Source organism: Cyclopterus lumpus, chromosome 8, assembly GCF_009769545.1.
Source record: "Cyclopterus lumpus isolate fCycLum1 chromosome 8, fCycLum1.pri, whole genome shotgun sequence".
Lineage (NCBI taxonomy): Eukaryota > Metazoa > Chordata > Actinopteri > Perciformes > Cyclopteridae > Cyclopterus > Cyclopterus lumpus.
In genome coordinates, this window is record NC_046973.1 from 14,181,921 (window position 1) to 14,199,420 (window position 17,500).

General features: G+C 44.4%; 4 protein-coding genes and 1 non-coding gene across 7 annotated transcripts in view; 3 read left to right on the forward strand and 2 right to left on the reverse strand.

Moving 5' to 3' along the window:
- Positions 1-762, forward strand: part of LOC117734785 (zona pellucida sperm-binding protein 1-like) — a 3,686-nt gene extending 2,924 nt beyond the window's left edge. Inside the window, exons 10-13 of the mRNA XM_034539051.1 lie at positions 36-180; positions 264-333; positions 418-552; positions 614-762. Coding sequence (XP_034394942.1) covers positions 36-180; positions 264-333; positions 418-552; positions 614-762 — 499 coding nt within the window. The remainder of the gene's footprint in view (positions 1-35; positions 181-263; positions 334-417; positions 553-613) is intronic.
- Positions 763-957: 195 nt separating this feature from the next.
- On the reverse strand, positions 958-2,646 carry rrp7a (ribosomal RNA processing 7 homolog A). The gene is made up of 7 exons (XM_034539463.1): positions 2,566-2,646; positions 2,210-2,352; positions 1,993-2,118; positions 1,780-1,903; positions 1,578-1,675; positions 1,279-1,486; positions 958-1,153 (listed from the first exon to the last, which is right to left on the reverse strand). Exons 1-7 carry the CDS (start codon positions 2,627-2,629, stop codon positions 1,068-1,070), a joined length of 849 nt encoding a protein of 282 aa, XP_034395354.1. The 5' UTR covers positions 2,630-2,646; the 3' UTR covers positions 958-1,067.
- Positions 2,647-3,238: 592 nt separating this feature from the next.
- Positions 3,239-8,638, reverse strand: poldip3 (polymerase (DNA-directed), delta interacting protein 3). Its single transcript, XM_034539887.1, has 10 exons — positions 8,378-8,638; positions 7,464-7,609; positions 6,938-7,365; positions 6,784-6,834; positions 6,594-6,665; positions 6,242-6,463; positions 5,516-5,593; positions 5,274-5,403; positions 4,993-5,059; positions 3,239-4,466 (listed from the first exon to the last, which is right to left on the reverse strand). Exons 1-10 carry the CDS (start codon positions 8,443-8,445, stop codon positions 4,250-4,252), a joined length of 1,479 nt encoding a protein of 492 aa, XP_034395778.1. The 5' UTR covers positions 8,446-8,638; the 3' UTR covers positions 3,239-4,249.
- Positions 8,639-8,746: 108 nt separating this feature from the next.
- The window catches only part of fam234b (family with sequence similarity 234 member B), a 9,753-nt gene continuing 999 nt past the window's right edge, over positions 8,747-17,500 (forward strand). For 2 of the 3 annotated variants that reach the window (XR_004609857.1, XM_034539548.1), the window contains exons 1-11: positions 8,962-9,710; positions 10,425-10,979; positions 11,376-11,483; positions 11,663-11,830; positions 12,478-12,593; positions 12,690-12,840; positions 13,314-13,455; positions 16,583-16,777; positions 16,892-16,970; positions 17,087-17,254; positions 17,354-17,474. Coding sequence is in view for 2 of the 3 variants with exons in the window: in XM_034539548.1 (XP_034395439.1) it covers positions 9,674-9,710; positions 10,425-10,979; positions 11,376-11,483; positions 11,663-11,830; positions 12,478-12,593; positions 12,690-12,840; positions 13,314-13,455; positions 16,583-16,777; positions 16,892-16,970; positions 17,087-17,254; positions 17,354-17,474 (1,840 nt within the window). In the remaining variant the exon portion in view is untranslated. Of the gene's footprint in view, positions 8,923-8,961; positions 9,711-10,424; positions 10,980-11,375; positions 11,484-11,662; positions 11,831-12,477; positions 12,594-12,689; positions 12,841-13,313; positions 13,456-16,582; positions 16,778-16,891; positions 16,971-17,086; positions 17,255-17,353; positions 17,475-17,500 lie in introns of those variants that run through there. The other variant, XM_034539549.1, reaches the window with a different exon arrangement.
- On the forward strand, positions 8,956-9,109 carry LOC117735716. Its single transcript, XR_004609911.1, has one exon. It is a non-coding gene; the product is annotated as a U12 minor spliceosomal RNA (small nuclear RNA).

A 17,500-nucleotide genomic window follows, 5' to 3' on the forward strand; every position in this document is an offset into this window, starting at 1 on the left:
GAGACAACTCCCAAGTGTTTTCTCCTCCTGGATAGATGCCCCAACCCTTTGGATAACAATAGAAGCTCCATCCACGTGAGTGACCAGGGGGAGACCACCGCCCTCTCCCAAGTCAGGAGGTTTGATGTCAAGACCTTTGCCTTCTTGGACCCTCATACAGGCCATCCGAGTGTGGAGGAAGTAAGGTTATGGCATCCACGTATTTTGAATCAAATTTAAAAAAAAGTGCATCTCTGAAAATGTGTCTGTAATCTCTCGCTTAGGTGTACTTCTACTGTTGGGTGGAACTCTGCACAAACGGCGTTGAGTGTGCCCAGCCATGCTCTATCGTTCGTGAGTATATTATATATATATATATTTCCCTTGTATGAGTATGAGCTGTGTCTATGTGGTCGACTCCCGCCTCTCCTCCCACAGCATCCGAGGGTGAAAGGCAGAGGAGAGAGGCCACGTCTAAATCCGACCAGGTCCAGCTGGTCTTTTTGGGGCCGCTGCTGCTGGGACAGAACGCCACTGAACTGGAGGACAACCAGTGCATGAAAAAGCAGACAAGTAAGTCCAGTCTGCATGTAATAAGAATATGGCAATCGTTGAATTTATCTTTTTTTCTCAGTGTTTCAGGTGACGGTGTATATTCTCTCTGCTGTCAGTGTGGCCCTGTTCTTGATCCTGATGTTCAGTCTATCATCGAGCATCGGGAGGCGCCAGAAGCCAGAAGCGCCGCACGCCGTGGAAGCACAAGTTGACAAACTATCTCAATAAAACTTTTCATGGTCCGATGTGCATATAAATGTTTTTTGTAATGAACTTTTAGTTCTCAGAAAGTCCAGCTCTGTTGTCGTTCATTATGGCTGTCTTCATGTTGACTTTAATCAAGGCCAAAAAAATGGTTGAAATTGTTTTTATACTCAAATTGTTCTATATTGAAGTGGTGGAAAATCAATGATGAAAATAAGTGTCAGAATAATAGTTTATTGACATTTAAAAAAAAAAAAAAAGAAAAAGCTCAGGGTTATAATGTAGCTCAAACACACACGTGTAGTGGAATGAAAGTCGGAGTAGTTGTCTCAGTAAGGTCTGAACTTTCTCTGTGCCCTCAGCAGCGCTATTTTCTGTTTATCCTCCTCAAACTTTTTCCTTAGGTCAGCAATATCTGAGGGGAAACAGAAACGGAATATGTTATGCGAGCCATGATAAAAAGGTGTTTCACAAAGCTTGACGACTTCCTTCAAGGACAAACTCTAGCCTGCAGATGAACAAACTTCACTGGGAACTCACGTTCTTTCTGTGTGTTTCTGTGCTGCCAGGTGTAGAAGTTCATGAGCTCCTTCCTCTTCTTCTTCCTTATCTCTTTCTGCAGAGTCCGCTTGTTGGCCGCCTCGCTGTGGGGGCGGCCCTTGGAACCCTTGAGTCCCCTTGTGACTTTCACCCAGCCCTCTTCGTCCTCCTTCTGCTGCTCGGCCTCCTCCCGCTGCCTGGCCGCTTCCTGTAACGAAGGAAAAAAACAAACAAAAAACACGTTGAGGTCTTAACGGACTAGACGGGCGTGTGATGCCGGAGGAAGGCGAGAGTCTCACCTCCTCTTTCCGCTTGTCGTAGCCTTCCATGAAGGAGTCCACTATTTCCTGCAGTTTGTCCGGATGACTAAAAGACTTGGTGTACTGCTCAATCCATTCTGGCGTAAAGAAAAGAAGTGTCAAAAGCCTGACTTGATCAACAATGATCTGGCTCACATCGACACTGCATTAAAAGGAAATGAATGCATCACTGTGGCCTCACTCTGCGCGCCCGTCTTCACTTGACGCTCCTCTGTGCAGACCACCAGAGGCACGTCATGCGGGTGTGATTTGGCTGCTGATAAACTGGAGGAGGTCTGGAACACCACGTAGCCCACTTTGAAGCCCTGCAGGGGGGAACCGCCAGAGACACGAGGTGAGATTAATGACTTCACTGGAATAGATGGCACATAAATGTAGGGACGGTTCGGCTCACCTGTTTCTTCACGGGTTTGAAGAGCCTGGACAGCGCGGGTCCAGACTCCTGGGAGGAGCCCGGGTGGTCCCTCAGCTCCACGGACTGAACACAGCCAAACTGCGAGAACAGCTCTTTGACGACATCCTGAAACCCCAAAAATGACGAATGACCAATGACCAACACAGCTGACATCACCGACCAATCCTCCAGACTAGACGAGCTGTAGATACTGTACCTGTGAGCAGTACGGGGGGACATTCAGCACAAATAAGGTCCGGTCCAGCGGTCTGTGGGAGCTCTTCTCTGCTCGCACTTTGTGCTCTTTCAGGTACAGCTTGTGCTGAGCGACGCTGTCGGAACTAAACTGTAAGGTCAGCTCTACGAAGAGAAAAAGGGGAAACGTATATCAACCTACAGCCGACACGACGCTCGCTACAGTAACTTGCATCAGTAAGCGACGCACGAGCGAGAGGGGCTGCCGTTCAGTGACCCCCCTTCGTGTAAAACCCACAAAGAAAAATTAATGTCCAACGATAAGTCCGCATGCGAGCAAAAGGCTGGAATGAATATTGGTAATTTCGTCATTATTACCTGTGAATCCTCCAGGAATAATACAAGGCTGGCTGCTGGCATGTTTCTTCTTGGACGGCGCCATTTTGATGTGACCTTTTACACCGGAAGTACAACACGGACAAGGACGCTATATATATATATATATATATATATATATATATATATTTTTTTTTTTGTTTGTTTTTTTGTTCACATAAATGTAAATAATATAAACCCAAATTATATATATATATATATATATTTTAACGATGATATATATATAAATATTTATTTGATCAGTGACACGTTTCAAGAATTTTCCAACAAACAGTCATACATTTGAAATTAATCAGTTATCTATAACATCTACAGGTGTTATTACTTAGTTTGTGATACATAGATTCCAAACAATAAAATACTACTTTATTATCTTCAATAAAGACAAAAAAAGTAAATCCACATTTGTTTGGATTTTGTGAGTATTCCAGCTTCAAAATAAATGTATGACTTTTGGGTTTTAGTTATAAATTGTGGGCAAGGAGCGAACTCTATTTCATGGCTAAGGTCAATAAAAACAGGCATCTGAAAGTTGGCATAATAGTGAGTTTGCAAAGATGTGTAATTTCATTGGTCTGGATCTTGGTCCCTTTAGTCTGCCCTCTAAAAGCATCTTGATCACATGGTCGGCAGGAAAGACGAGTCAGACAACATCTACAAAGCTAAATATTTAATGGCGACATTTCACAGACAGCTCTGACCTCTCTAGTCTCTTGACTGATTCAGAAAGCAACAGAAAGTAATTTACAGTCTTTGAACATAAATCAGGTGCAATGTATACTAGGGAAGAATTACACATGTACTGCTTTAAAGTCAACCAACCAAGTAAAACCAGTCGCATATAGCGCACACAAGAATCTGGTTGCCAAAAGGATGGTAAAAACTAAATATCAACATAATTTGACATTGAAAATGTGGCATTATAGTTGCGGTCAGTCCCCGGTTTACTCACCCAAGTGTTTTTGGCCATTTTGGCGAGAAAGACCTCTTTTCAGGTTGAAGTTACGTAGAATAGCTTCATTATCCTGCCTTACCCGATTCTTCTACTTTTAGTTTGGTCTATATTCTAATTTATTTCTATGGTCACACAAAAAAAAAATGCGAAAAAAGAGGCACATGCAACATAACAGCACACATCTGGGTGGTAATACAGAGCCTTAAACAAAATGTTTCTCTCAATAATGACAACGCTTCTCATTGTGTGTCAATTCCTTTTCTAAGATTCTTTTCCATGCCCATTTTTTTGAAGGGGGACACAAGGATGGGTAGAGATAAACTGGAGTATTAAAAAAATAAAACCCAACATATCCAAATGGGCTGTTATTGAATTGACAGATTTAAAGAAAACCCTACACATCCAGTTTGATTTGGCATCCGCCACCACATTAGATTAAAACAACAAATCACATCACATTTCCTTCCACTAGTCCATATCAGGAACAAATAGGTTAACAATTGGATGCCATAAAACCGAGAACACGATTTTGCGTATTCACGAATTTCCTCTTCAGAGAAGTCATGTATATCAAATGTGTAAAAATCGGTTTCTTATGAGAGAACGTGGGCTGCCTGGTGTCAAGATGAAAAACCGCAGTTTGCATGTGAACACGGAGAATGTAGCAATATGTTTATAAACAGACGACAGTGTATTCACACGAGACACAAGCTAAATCTTGATGCTAAAGGCAGTGGCCTGTGAGCTGGGGGGCTCAGTGGTGGAGGTGGACTGTGTGGTGGACTTGAACAAAGCTTTGAGGATGGTCTGAGGGTCCACTTCTGGAGTGGGCTGAGAGGAGGCTCGCTGACCGAGGGGGCGAGACAAGGAGGGGGGCAGACCGTCTTTCTTTGTGCCGCTGCTAGCGCCTGGAGTGTCACTGAGCCTCCTGTTGGAGTCAAGGAAAAAAATCTCTCAAGATGACAAAAAGGAATAAAACAATATGCACAGGGTCCCACTTCTCTTTCAGGACGTCTGCATATCCTATCGTTTTGTATATTCAATGTCAAAGGGAAGCTAAACTTAATTACTTAAAATTAAGTTCATTACTTCCCTTCTCATCAGTATGCATTGGGCGTGATCATTTGGAAACACTGCATCCATTACTTAGACTGAATAATCCAATCACAAAATGTCATCTTTGAGCAACTGCTTCATCAAAGGCAGCTCGATGTCACACTGAATAGTTGCCAAACACGCAAATTCTCATTTAAGTTGAATAATGATTAAAAGCTGCCTTGATGGTCGCTGGTTGAGTATTGGCAAATTGAATAGAGGCACTGTCGTCATTATTCTTTATCCTTAAAAAGAAGTAAATGGTCAACATGAATTTCAGTTAGTAGGGTGAAATAAAGTGGCCTTAAACACATTCAACAACAGAATCATTTGGAATGAAGCCCTGTGGACTCACTTACAATAGAATGGGCTGATCCGAAGTGATGACATTTCCCTGAATATGAAGGTTACACTTCATGGGTTGCCCTGTGGGAGGACAACAAGAAAAGATAAGAGAAAAACAAAAAACCGTGGTACTAAATGCATCTAACTTGGCTATCCTTCAGTTCCACAAACATACACAATGATGTCCCTAACCAGCAAACTCACTGTTGTGGTCATTAACCTGCATGCAAAAGAGAAGCCAGAGCCCAAAAGCCAGAGAGGTTTTGACGTGTGCGCCCTTGCTACTGGCACTCACCGTCCAGGCAGCGATTGTTGTACTTCGTGTATGCGCTCACGGCGTCCTCTTTACGCACAAACACTACTTCAGCCACGCCCACCTTCACAAGCCGTGCTCGCTTCAAGGCCCCGCACACACAGAACAGTTCCTGTGGACAAATAGGCAGGGGAGTACAAGTGCACACACACAGCGAATGAGTCATCATAGCACTCAGTGAATATAAAACGTTGCAAATTTCGCAATCAGTGTGATTTACTCACAACTATGTCCTCCTCAGTGACTCGGGGGTGCAGGTTGTTCACTGTTATTTTGGTCCCCTCCAAGGGACTGAAAGTAGGCTATAAAAGAAAGAAAGACACCACATGATCAGCTATATCAAAAATATATTAAAAGAAAATGTTGTTAATCCATGTTTTTCAATCATTAGTGTTACAGCTAAATGTTACAGCTAACACTTGTCACCACAACGGAGTGGTCAGCTGACAAATTAGAGTTTCCCTTCAAACGCCATCCTAGAAAAACGACGTTGTGTTAAGAAACCAAGGACACAGATGTCAGTCTACTTATATTAAATCCTAAATAAAGTTACTGGGGTAAACACCAAATACTAATGGGAAATCAGCAACTGGATCAGATATTTACTGTAAGAGTTCAGGAGAAGGGGACAGAATTAAGCTCGTAGCGTGGAAAAATATTCATATTAGGGAAATTAAATTTCAAAAACATGCATGTCTCGTATGTATTTTGATTTTTGCAATAACTAGCTTAACAATCCTAAATCAATGAACAGCTCTCATTTCTTTCTAAATAACTGGCTTTATAAAATATCAATCAACCTTAACTTAAATTTGACAAGTTACTGACTTAGTACATCCAGTGTAAATGCAAACAAAAATGAAATAATAAGATTAGGTGTAAACAGGCTACAAAGGCAGAGGAAGCTAGCATACCGAGCTACAGGACAAAGACAAGAAGGAAGGTTTTACCTGAAGGGGAGGAGGAGCTGCTGTGCTGGTTTCTGCTGTGCGTTGCTGGAGAGTCCTGGAGACCGGTTGTAAGGCTGCAGCGGAGGACCGGGTAGAAGCCATGCTGGTATTGGGCCGGGTGGGGGCCACGGGGACAGGAGGACGTGGGGCCGTGTAGGTATCATTTTTAACCACCTTGGTGATTGGGCCTGACATAGAGAATGTGGAGCCCACTGAACCAGGCTGGAATGGAAAGGAAGGGATTCATTGAATGCGGGAAACGGAAACTGGATGAACAATAAAATAATGATGTTTCTTTCTCGGTGCTGATCCAGACCGAATGTACGGTCAGCTGTCATAAAGCGGCGCTTACCCGTGACTGTAGCATGTTATTAGCCGTCTTTATGTGATTACTGTGGGCGCCATCATGCTCATTTGAGAGAAGCTGTGGGAGAAAAAAAGGATCCATTTAAATAACATGTTTTACAATCGTTGCTTGTATACAAGGGACAGATTGTTTTTTCTTTCAGAGGAATATTTTCATCAAGACAAAACAGCTCTACCATTGGGGTTCCACGTATTCCAGTTGACATCCCTAGTGCTCCTGGACGTTGCTGTAAAAAACAATATCAAACATTACAGTAAGCAGGTCAATGTACTTAGATAGCACATGGAGGCAGTGTCACTGAAGAACAAAGCAACTTCTATTACCCTCACCTGGATGGTCTTGGTTATTTTTAGAGGTGGTGCAACAGCTGACTGTGTCTGTGTCCCTCCAATGCTCCTCTTGAGGCTCAGCCTGTCACGAGCATCCATCATTCTCCTATTATTGCTTGGATGTGGCACTGCGCCGCCCCTCGCACTCAGTCCTTGTACATTAGAGTTAAACTGCCTTGAGTTCACACTGGCAAGATTGTTGCTGGCGTGTATCTGTATCTGTGGCACAAGTGTCTGGCTCTGCAGATGGTGTGTCGCTGCCATCTTTTGCGTGGTCTGCGCAGGGAGGCTGAATTGATTCTGCCCCTGCTTGCGTGAGTTGATCATCTGGCGAGCATCCTGCACTCCACCTGCTCCACCCCTGCCCCGGATTTTAAAGCGAGCATCCTTCTGACCCAGCTTCTCTCTGGCATCTTTTACTTGAAAACCTGAGGGAAGACCGGCAAAAGATGGAGGTATACATTTAGTATTAACCCCCAAAACACAAAACTTCCTGATCAGTCGGCAGAGTCAATAGTGTGTTTACCTGCTCCAAGCCGCTGTCTGACATCATTGGCCCCAATCTTTTGCCGAGCGTCAAAACTCTTGCCAACTCCTGCACCCCGTCCGAACATGGGTCTGAAAGAAGCGGGAGTTTCTTTAAGCACTCCGGCACCCCGTCCGAACATGGGTCTGAAAGAAAAAACAGTTCTTTAAGTTAATCAATTGTATGGAAACAGCTTTCAGGATCCTGAACACAGTGGTACATTCCACATTTTAAAATGTATTAAAAACACAAGTGTTAAATATTTGAACACTCAACTTGCGATAGGCAAGTGACTTTAAACACTAACAATATTATTTTTCCACACAGCAATTTACAGGGAGAACGCATATAATGGCTGTGCTGTACTGGGGCCCTGCTATTTGAACAGACAATATGAGAACATCATTTATTTTACCCTTTCTGAGGATCAACATTAATACGTTTTCAACTTTTGTTTGAATTAGTTTGAATTAGTTTAGCCCGTTGTTTGTTCATTTAGTGCGACCATAAATCTGCTTTGCTGCCAACGTAAATATTAGCTTGTTGGCTAACGGAGCCTGGCGAGTGAAGTTACAAACAAAAGCAGACTGGTCGCAACTCTTTGTACGTACACGTGGTCACAACTATTGAATGTGCGTTTGGTTAGAAACAGAGTATGTCTAACTAACTACTGTCTAATTACCCACAGTTTTCAAAATTCAACGACGAATGGCATCACCCATACAGGCCTAACAGCTAACTACAGCTAATACATACAGCGTAGCCTAGCGTTGATGGCTAACGTTAGCTTACAGTAACGAACTAACGTCAACTACAACCAGTTCTCAATTCACGTAATGCGTTTAGAAATGTCACGACGAGCGGGTCCATCCTGAATAAGTAAACGCCCGTCCGTGCATTGGTAGTTTTAATACCGTTTAGCTGGTGCCTTGAGATTAATACCGCGCTGTCGTATCACTTCATCCAAAGAGACGTCTGCCATTTTCTCACACTGACTCACGGCGCGTGCGTAAACGAGAACTTTTTAGCGAAGGCTACGGAAGACGATTTGGGTCAGAAGGCAAACTGTCTGTCGGAAGCAATAGTTAATTGTTTTAATATCAACGTGTGTTGACCACGGGCTTTGAGTTAATTAAGTATGTCGATGTATTGTTACAACCCCCTGGCTATATTGCATACAAACGTAACAACTGCCCAGTTAACATGAAGGTATCTGCAATCGATTACTTTGGTCAAAATACGGAGGAGACACACACTTCGGCCCATGAGCCTTTGCGCGAAATTTAAGCAAATACGTATCCCGGTTTTATACAATATACATAGTTTAAGATAATCAAAACACAGTTTGCCATTTTATTTTAACTTATTACTCAACACACTGGAAACTGTTGATGCAAACGAAAATGAACTGAGGCCAGTGAGGCATAGTTGGCACCCTGACCAAGAACACCTGGACACGGTGACTATACCCTTCTTCGACAGTTGACTTGTCATGCCTTAAACTGATGAGTAAGGAAAATAACGACGCGGGGTGACGCCCGTGTCCTCGTATACATAACGAGAAGAATTTTTGAAAGGGCATAGGTCTGTCTGCTGAGGTGACTCGCTTACTTCGCGAGATGCCTCGTGGAGCCAGGACCTTCCCCGATCCTTCCACTGTTAAACACAAAATAATATAGCCAACAGCGACAAAGTGCTGAGTGGTGGAATAGGAATGTCACTGTGTGTATACTAAATGAAACTGGTATGGAAGATTAAACTATCATTTGTATCAGTTATAATATAATGTGTCGTTGATAACGTAACATAATATTAACAATATGTGTACATAAGTAACTTACACACCTATTATACATATATTCAAGGAGTGTTTTTTGTTGTTGTTACTGGGCAGAAAAACTATTTGAGGCTTGAAATATCAATTAGATCACATTGTCGAGGCCCGGAAACCCATTTCATATGTAGTTTAAACGAATTGTCCTAAATATAATATATTGGGCCTTAGTGTGTGCATTTTGTTTTGCTTTGTTTATAATTATTTATTTTTTACGAATGTTATGGTATTGTGAGATCGGTCGCGCAGTACTGAACACTCAAAGTCCCAGGATGCAGTTGGGCAAGCGCAGATCCAACCTGCCGGGTCTGTGATCCTCGAGCTTTTCATCACCGCTGCCTCACGTCGCTTGTCTCTCGGACCCGCTGAAGGAGAAATGGCTGCAGCTCTGTCCCGTGCCCTCAAATTACCGGGTAAGATGCGCTGCGCGTATTTTGACTAGACCGACAGACCGAGAAACCGACAGACAGAACAACAGATCGATTTGAGAAGATCATTTACTTCAAAGCTTCATCAGTCAGGACTGCGTAGTGGTAGTGTGACGACCCTCTCGCGCTACTCGGCTCTTTCAATGGTGTGAGCGGTTGATTCATTTGATGCGCTGATTCGTCACACATCTGGGCTGATAGGGGAGCACACAGTCGGCGTGTGCTCCCCTATCAGCCCAGATTAATGGCCGTGCTTTCCAATCGATGTCATTAAAGATGTCCGTATACCCGAAGCAGCGTGTTGACATCTCTCCGCCTGACGGACAGCTAGCTGCGAGCTAGCGTTCAGCTCGACGCCAACCGAGCGGCTCGGGAGAGTAAACAAGCGCTGAACACACTCCTCACATCCGATGCCAGGCGGGATACTGGATACACAGAGGATACTCATGTCACAACCAGTGTCTGTAATCAGAGGAAGCTACTGATGATGTATCACGTTTTGAATGTATATCAATGTATATAGTTGTATGTGTTAATGGCACCCTGGCCATTGTTGTGGTAATTAAACAATGTTTAATTGTGTACTAAAGGCATTAAGACCCTTAGCTACATCTAAAGGAGTGAAGGAAGGATACATCTATGCATCAGTATTGTAAAAGAAAATCTGAGTTATTGTGCATCAATAATGTGTCCCTGCAGGGAAGAAGGGCTCGGAGCTCGGCGAGTACGACCCTCTCACTCAGGCAGACAGTGAGGACGAGAGCGAAGAGGATGACCTCGTGCTCAACTACCCCCGAAACGGCCTCGGCCGAGACGGCTGCCTCAGCTCGGGCTCCTCGAAGTCGCGGGGCGGCCGATCTGGAAGACTTGTGGGGGCCGACGACGAAGCGCAGGAGGACGAGGAGGAGGAAGAGGATGAGGACGAATGGAGAGAACGTCTCCCCAACAAATCCAGGCAGGACCGAGACGACGCAAAGGGCACGCAGTACTGGAGCCACAGGGACTCGGGCAGGGACCGAGGCGGAGAGGACAGAGGTGGCCCGGGCGGTTTGGGGGGATCTGGTTTGGGGGTCCATGGCGCCGACGCAGAGAAAAAGAGGCTGAGGATGAAGAACGCAGTCCGAAGTGCGTTCTTCCTGGTGCCGCTGGTGTGCGCCGCGCTGCTCGTGCTGCTGTGTGCGTTTCTGATTCCCTGCCAGAAGGGAGAACTGGGAAAGAGGCCGCAGTGGGAGAGAGCGCTGGGAGACGCGGGAGGTAAAGAGAATGTAGGAGTTTGATACATCACCACGGCGACACAATCAGGGTCGGCTCTCTGATACTTTTTAATGTCCAACCCCACTGAGAAGCCTCACTTCATGAAGACTTACTCGGGAGTCTCCGGCTCGACAGCGCAGGCTCACCCGTTAATTACTCCCCTGTAATCACAGAGTGGAGAGCATCACTCCACGTGCTGCGTTTCAGCATGAAAGCAAGACATGCAACCTCGGCAGGATTGGTCTTTAATGACCACACAAGTATTTTTATATATATATTTAAAACAAACTCGGGCCAATAAACATAACCATTAACGTTTTGATGCTTAAGTCCTCTTTACACATTCCACACTTCGTTCTCCTGGCGGTGTTCACATGTTGTGGTTACCATGTCCAGGTGTCTCACCACCCGCGCTGGCGCTGTGGGACGTCGATGGCGACTCAGTGGAGGACGTGTTCCTGGGCGTTACCGAATGGACCAACGACACGCATCCCAGAAACAAGAGTACGTGAGGAACAATCCCCCCCGGTGCCCCACGTTGACATTTCCTCCTTCATCATTTCTTCTTCCTTCTTTTGTGAATGCTCTCCTGGTTCGTTGACCAGTCGTGTCCTCTCTCTCTCTCTCTCTCTCTCTCTCTCTCTCTCTCTCTCTCTCTCTCTCACTTTCTCTCGCCCGACCAGTTTACAGCGCGGTGGCCCTGTCTGCGGTCAGTGGCCAGGTGCTGTGGAGGAAAGTCATGCGGGAGTCCGTGATGTACATCCAGTGTGGCCTGCAGGACATCACCCAGACGCCCCCCGTGGTCCTCCTCATCGGGAAGTCCATCCTTGTGGCGGTCAACGGCACCACAGGTTAGGAGACAAGCCGAATAACATCAGCGTCTGTCTGTCTGCATGTGAAGACCACCGGAATTAGTTATCAGAAACCACCTCTAAAGACCGTTTGGTGTTTGTTATTTTACTGTCACAGTTGGCACCCTGACCAAGAACACCTGGACACGGTGACTATACCAGGAGCCAGGACCTTCCCCGATCCTTCCATTGTTAAACATAAAATAAATTAGCCAACAGCGACAAAGAGTCCTGAGTGGTGGAATAGGAATGTCACTGTGTGTCACTAGGTGAAACTGGTGTGATGAAATGGTCTAAATGGAAGATTAAACTGTTATAATATAATGTAACATAATAATAACGATATTTGTACATAATAAAGTACAAACAACACACGATACCACACAGTTGAACTACGACAAAACCCATATGAGTAACTTACACACCAATTAAAAAATATATATATATATTCCACAAGTGTTTTTTTTTCGTCGAGGACACGGCAGTAACCACCTCTATAGACCGTTTGGTGTTTGTTCTTTTATTGCCTTCGTCCGGTGTCTCGTAATTCAGATGATAATTCCTCTCAGCTGCCGGTTCCCCAAGTAGACAAGAGATGAGGGCAATCAATTCAAACCGGGTCACAGAGGTTTCCTTTCATTCCCCAGGGATGACCTTGTGGTCGGTCCCACTGAAGAACATTGAATCCCAGGCGGTGTTACTTCCAGACCTCCAGGGCGACTCATTCCCAGATCTGCTGATAGCCACCCTGCCTGCGGACGAGGTATTGCTGTGAAGCCGCCTCCCTCTTTATGTGATCATGAGCTGAAAGAGTCCCCACCTTGTGCATTCGGTGACCACACCCCTTTTTGTTCCTCAGTTGTTGGATCTCTCCCTGACGTTGTTCTCCGGGCGGACGGGGGCGAAGCTCGGACACCCCGTGCCTTTCAACCTCACTGGTCAAGGAAAGCTGATCGGTCCTTTGCTGCATGAGACACAGCAGGGGGCTTACTACATCCTCTTCGGACTGGGTAAAGGGATCACATGTGTAATATACAGATCAATAATCAGCATGTGGCCTCAGGCTAGTTTAGCTGTGTGGGTACAAATGGAAAAATCAGAATCAGAACTGTTTATTGCCAAGTACGTTACGCATACGAGGAATTTGACTTGGTGAAAGGTGCATGACAATAAACAAAAAACAGGACAGTAATATGAGACCATGGAACTGGTGGATGGGGTCATAGGGGTCAGGGCGGTCCCATTGTCTTTTAAAGTAAACAGTGTTCAGCTTGAGGTCATTGTTGGAGTGGGAGGGGCTTTGGGCTTGTAGCTGATGATATTTCTGAGACGTCTCCAGTCAGATGCAGAGTGGCGTTTAGCGTCTCGCCACCTTTCTCCAAAAAGCACAACTCTCCCCTGATTGAGATCATCAACCTGAAACAATTTGAACTGCAGGTTTATGAGACTTTATGTCGTTTGTCCCCCCCCCCCCCCCCCTCAGGTAATGTAGAGGCCATCTCCCTGCATGATATCTACATTCGAGCCATTGGTACGATGCCCATAACTCAGGCACTCAGAAGGAAGGATCCAGGGTGGGAGGGACTCAAGAAAACCAACTCCACCTCCTTCATACACATTTACAGGTAGGCCTCAGTCACTGGCACATGGCTCTCGCTCGCTCCAACTTTAAAACTTATTTTTAAAATTTTATATATATATATAATTTATTGATGAGAATGCACAATACGAAATACAGGCATATAAGTATTTTAATTTGTGTGTGTGTTAATCAGTTTACAATAGTAAAGAAGAAAAGAACAGGAAAGTAAAGCAAACAAACAAAAGTAAATAATTAAATAAAAGATGAGAAGAAATTAAAAAAAATAAATAAAAGCAAAACAAAAATAATCAAAAACACCCACCCACATGACCTTCACGTTCGTTCACATAGAGTTTGTGTAGTACAGTATCTTAAAACTATAGTTTAGTTACAGTTAATCAGACAGAGGACCAGGGCCCTATTTATCGTACCTGGCTAACGTAGTTAGCGGGATATTTTTCCGGATGAGATTACACAAGTCAGGGTTTTCGGTTCCTCGAAGCAAGTTTGGCAAAATCACCATAGCAACACCTCCAAAAATTTGAACCTGCTCCAGCGCAGACTCATTCAGTCTAGCTGGATAAGCTGGCCACTCCCCCTGAAGAAAATGGCAGCTCCCTTCCTCATTGATGAAGGAGCGATATTAGTTAGATTAACGTTTTATAGGGAGAGAGTTCTTCGAGATTGCCAAGATCCGTTATCACGTGATGATGACTTCCTATACGAGCGCTATCGATTCTGCTCACAAGGAATCATTTATTAAAGACCTTCTCGAGCCGTACATTGAATGCCGCAGCCGGTCATTGACTGTCTCACAGACTGTTTGCATAGCCTTGTGGTACATTGTTCTACAGTGTGGTACATTGTTCTACAGTGTCGCTGATGCAGAACATCAGGAAAGCCGCTGTATGCCACGGTGTTCGTAAAGTTTATTTAGCGCTTAAGAGACTCATGGATGTGTTCATTACGTTCCCTGGCCATGTCCGAGTAAATGCAATAAAAGTTCTATATGGTCATCTCTACATACATGAATATACACATATATATTATCTACTTGTTCTGAAAGAGTTGAGATAGTTATTTTAGATCTCATTGGATGATGCATGCAATTAAGCCGACTGCCAGCAGGCACATTTAAAGAACGAGGCACCTAAAATTAGCCGATACATTTTCCCAACACTTATGCTGCGTTCACACCAAAAGTGTTGCATGTAGATTCCATGAAAGTCAAAGCACAGACGAATGGATGCGAATAAAGAGGATTTTCATCCACTTATCTAGACGTAGTTGGTGAAAGTCACTGAGCTGTGATGTTATGTATAAATATATATATATATGATATTAATGTTATGAACCCAAACACGAAGGCATTAGATGTTCTGACGTTTGTGGGATTTCCACAACAAGTATAAAGCAGAAATAGTGGTTATTTCTTCCATGGTGGATGGCGGAAGTTATAACTGTTTCCATGGAGATAAGCCCCTCTCCAGCGCGAGTGAAGTGAATGAATTGAATGAATAAACCACAAATAGTCGGGCGAGTAAAGCGTTGTGAATATTTTTGTGAACGCAGCATTACGCATTTAACTTCTCTGATATGTTGCCATGCTTCTTGTCTCGCCCTCACAGTGGTGGCGGTGTTAGATTTTGCCATGATTATGGTCTGGAATTCCTCATATGCGTTCATGATCATCTCCTGCTCCTCCGTGGAGAAAAAAGAGGCTCTTCCTTTGAGTTTATTTGCCTTTGTGCTGTTAGAAAATCATGGTTTCGGTGATAGACACAGTCGGATGGGCACGCGCAACTATCCTGTGCATATTTAATTTTTTCAGGCAATCATATCGCTCTCTTAGGTACCACATAAGATGGGTTTGGCTGGGATTCCAAAGATTGCCAGAAGAAAGCACGGTTGCACATTGAGCCCTAAAACTATAGTTAAAATATTAAAAACATAGCACCAGAAATGTGCAAGTTTAGGACACGCCCCAAAACATGTGCAGTAAAGGGAGTATGCTTGCAGAGATGAATATAAGAGTCTAATCCAGGAAGCGAAAACATCACCAAAATAAAATTTCTGTCGGACCGTGAATAGATACTCCGACTCAATCCGGTCAAAAGCCTTTTCAGCATCCAATGAGACCTTCTGGGACCAGTGCGGGATGTTGAAAAATGAATGACGATCTTTTATAAAAACCAGTCTGGCCTTCAGAAATAATTAAAGACGTAATATTTTCAAGTCGGCGAGACCGTACCTTTGCAATGATCTTCGTGTCTACATTAAGAAGTGAGATCGGCCGGTAGGATCCACAATCACACGGATCCTGGTGTTCTTTTAGTAATGTGTGATGTTTGCTTGTGAGACAGTAGGTGGAAGAGGACCCTTAATCAGCGACTCCAAGAAGAATTGGAGAAAGCTTGTCTTTAAATTTGTTTATAAAACTCCTTAAAGCCATCAGGCCCCCGACTCTTGCCACTCTGCATAATTGTAATTGCTGCTTGGACTTGGAGACATGGGGAAGTCGAGGCCGTCGAAAGAATGTTGTCATTGGTCCTTTAGTTGTGAGTCGTGAGGCTGCTTCCCGTTTTTGCCGATGAGTCTGCAGCCGACTCATATGAAGGAGATGTCTAATTGTAGAGGAGCATAGTCCGAGATAATAATGGGTAAATATCAGATCTTTTCTAATGCGTTTCCTGGAGGAAAACTACGTCAGCTTTAAGGTTTTCTAGGTGTGCCAACTTTATGAGATACATCTGACAGCGTTATCTCCAACCCTCAAAGTAGCATTGGAATTGCTTGTTAGCTATGAACTGTTTGTGGTTTAGGGTAGAGGGACACCAAGATGAGAGCTAGAGAAAAGATTGTTAAGATAATGGTTGGAAAAATGAGAAAGAAGAGCATATCTGGTGATAACTGTATTCACTAGTTTGTTTGCATTACAGTGTAAATTGTAGGTCAAACCCATATTACCACAAAACTATACAGACACAGAACATATTACATAAATAAAAATGTAAATTACGTACATTTTAAAATGTCCACAGAAGGGCATAGAGGTGTTTTCTCTAAATGAAGAGCCGGGAACTTGAATTTTAACCTTCTTCATCACAAGCGTGGATCGGATTTAGTTGTGATTGTCATGTTGTCCCCATAATTAAATCAAAACGTTTTAGGGGATCTGAGCGAGTGCAGTTCCTGCTCCCTCTTGTGGCCGGCTTGGACAACAACCACAACAGCCTGGACACGGTTTCTAACCTCAACTCCACCAAGAGTGACTGGGTGCTGGTGTATGGCTCCAGCAAGCTGTCGGTGCTCCGACAGAGAGACCTGCGGAAAGACTGGACCTTCAACACGGGGCTCATTCGCAAGTAAAGCCCTGCATGTGTTACTGCCACCAGGGCGACTATGATGATGAAATACGTTCATGTTATGTTTCAGAATTTTGTGAAATCTCCCCTAAAGTATTTCTTGGCCTGTCGCAGCCAACCGGTCCCAGGACACTTCAACGATGACGGAATCCTGGATCTTTTCGTTCAGAATTCAGCGTACGGCGTCATGAAGGTAAAGCAAAATGTCCTTGCATACATTAGTTGAACTGCTCTTATATTTTGTTTGTGGAATAATAAGTAGACAGAAAATTGCCACTTTTTTTCCCCTCATCTCTCTCTGTCTCTCAGGCGATGGTTGTTGACGGCGCAAATGGACATCTTCTCTGGTCGGCAGAGTTTGTGTGTCCCCATCTGGTTTTGGAAACCTCCGCAATCTCCACCTCCACTGGCCAGTCAGCGTTCCTCTTCTGGGCCAGCGATCCAATCAAAGCGCAGAAGAATGTTACCGAGGCAACTGTGAGTCGACTGTAGAGAACATCTTGTACATCAGTGAAACGGGATCTTTTTGTTTCTGCCTTTAATGAAATACTCACCCGTCCACACTGGCTTGTGTAGGTGTCACCGGGCGTCGCTGCAGCGGAGCCGCTCATCAGAAAACTCTTCCTGTTGCACCCTGCGCACCCCACAGTCCTGCTGGAGCTCACCAGCACCACGGACACGGCCGTCACCTCCGCAGGTGAGAGTTCCAAACCCCTGCGGGGC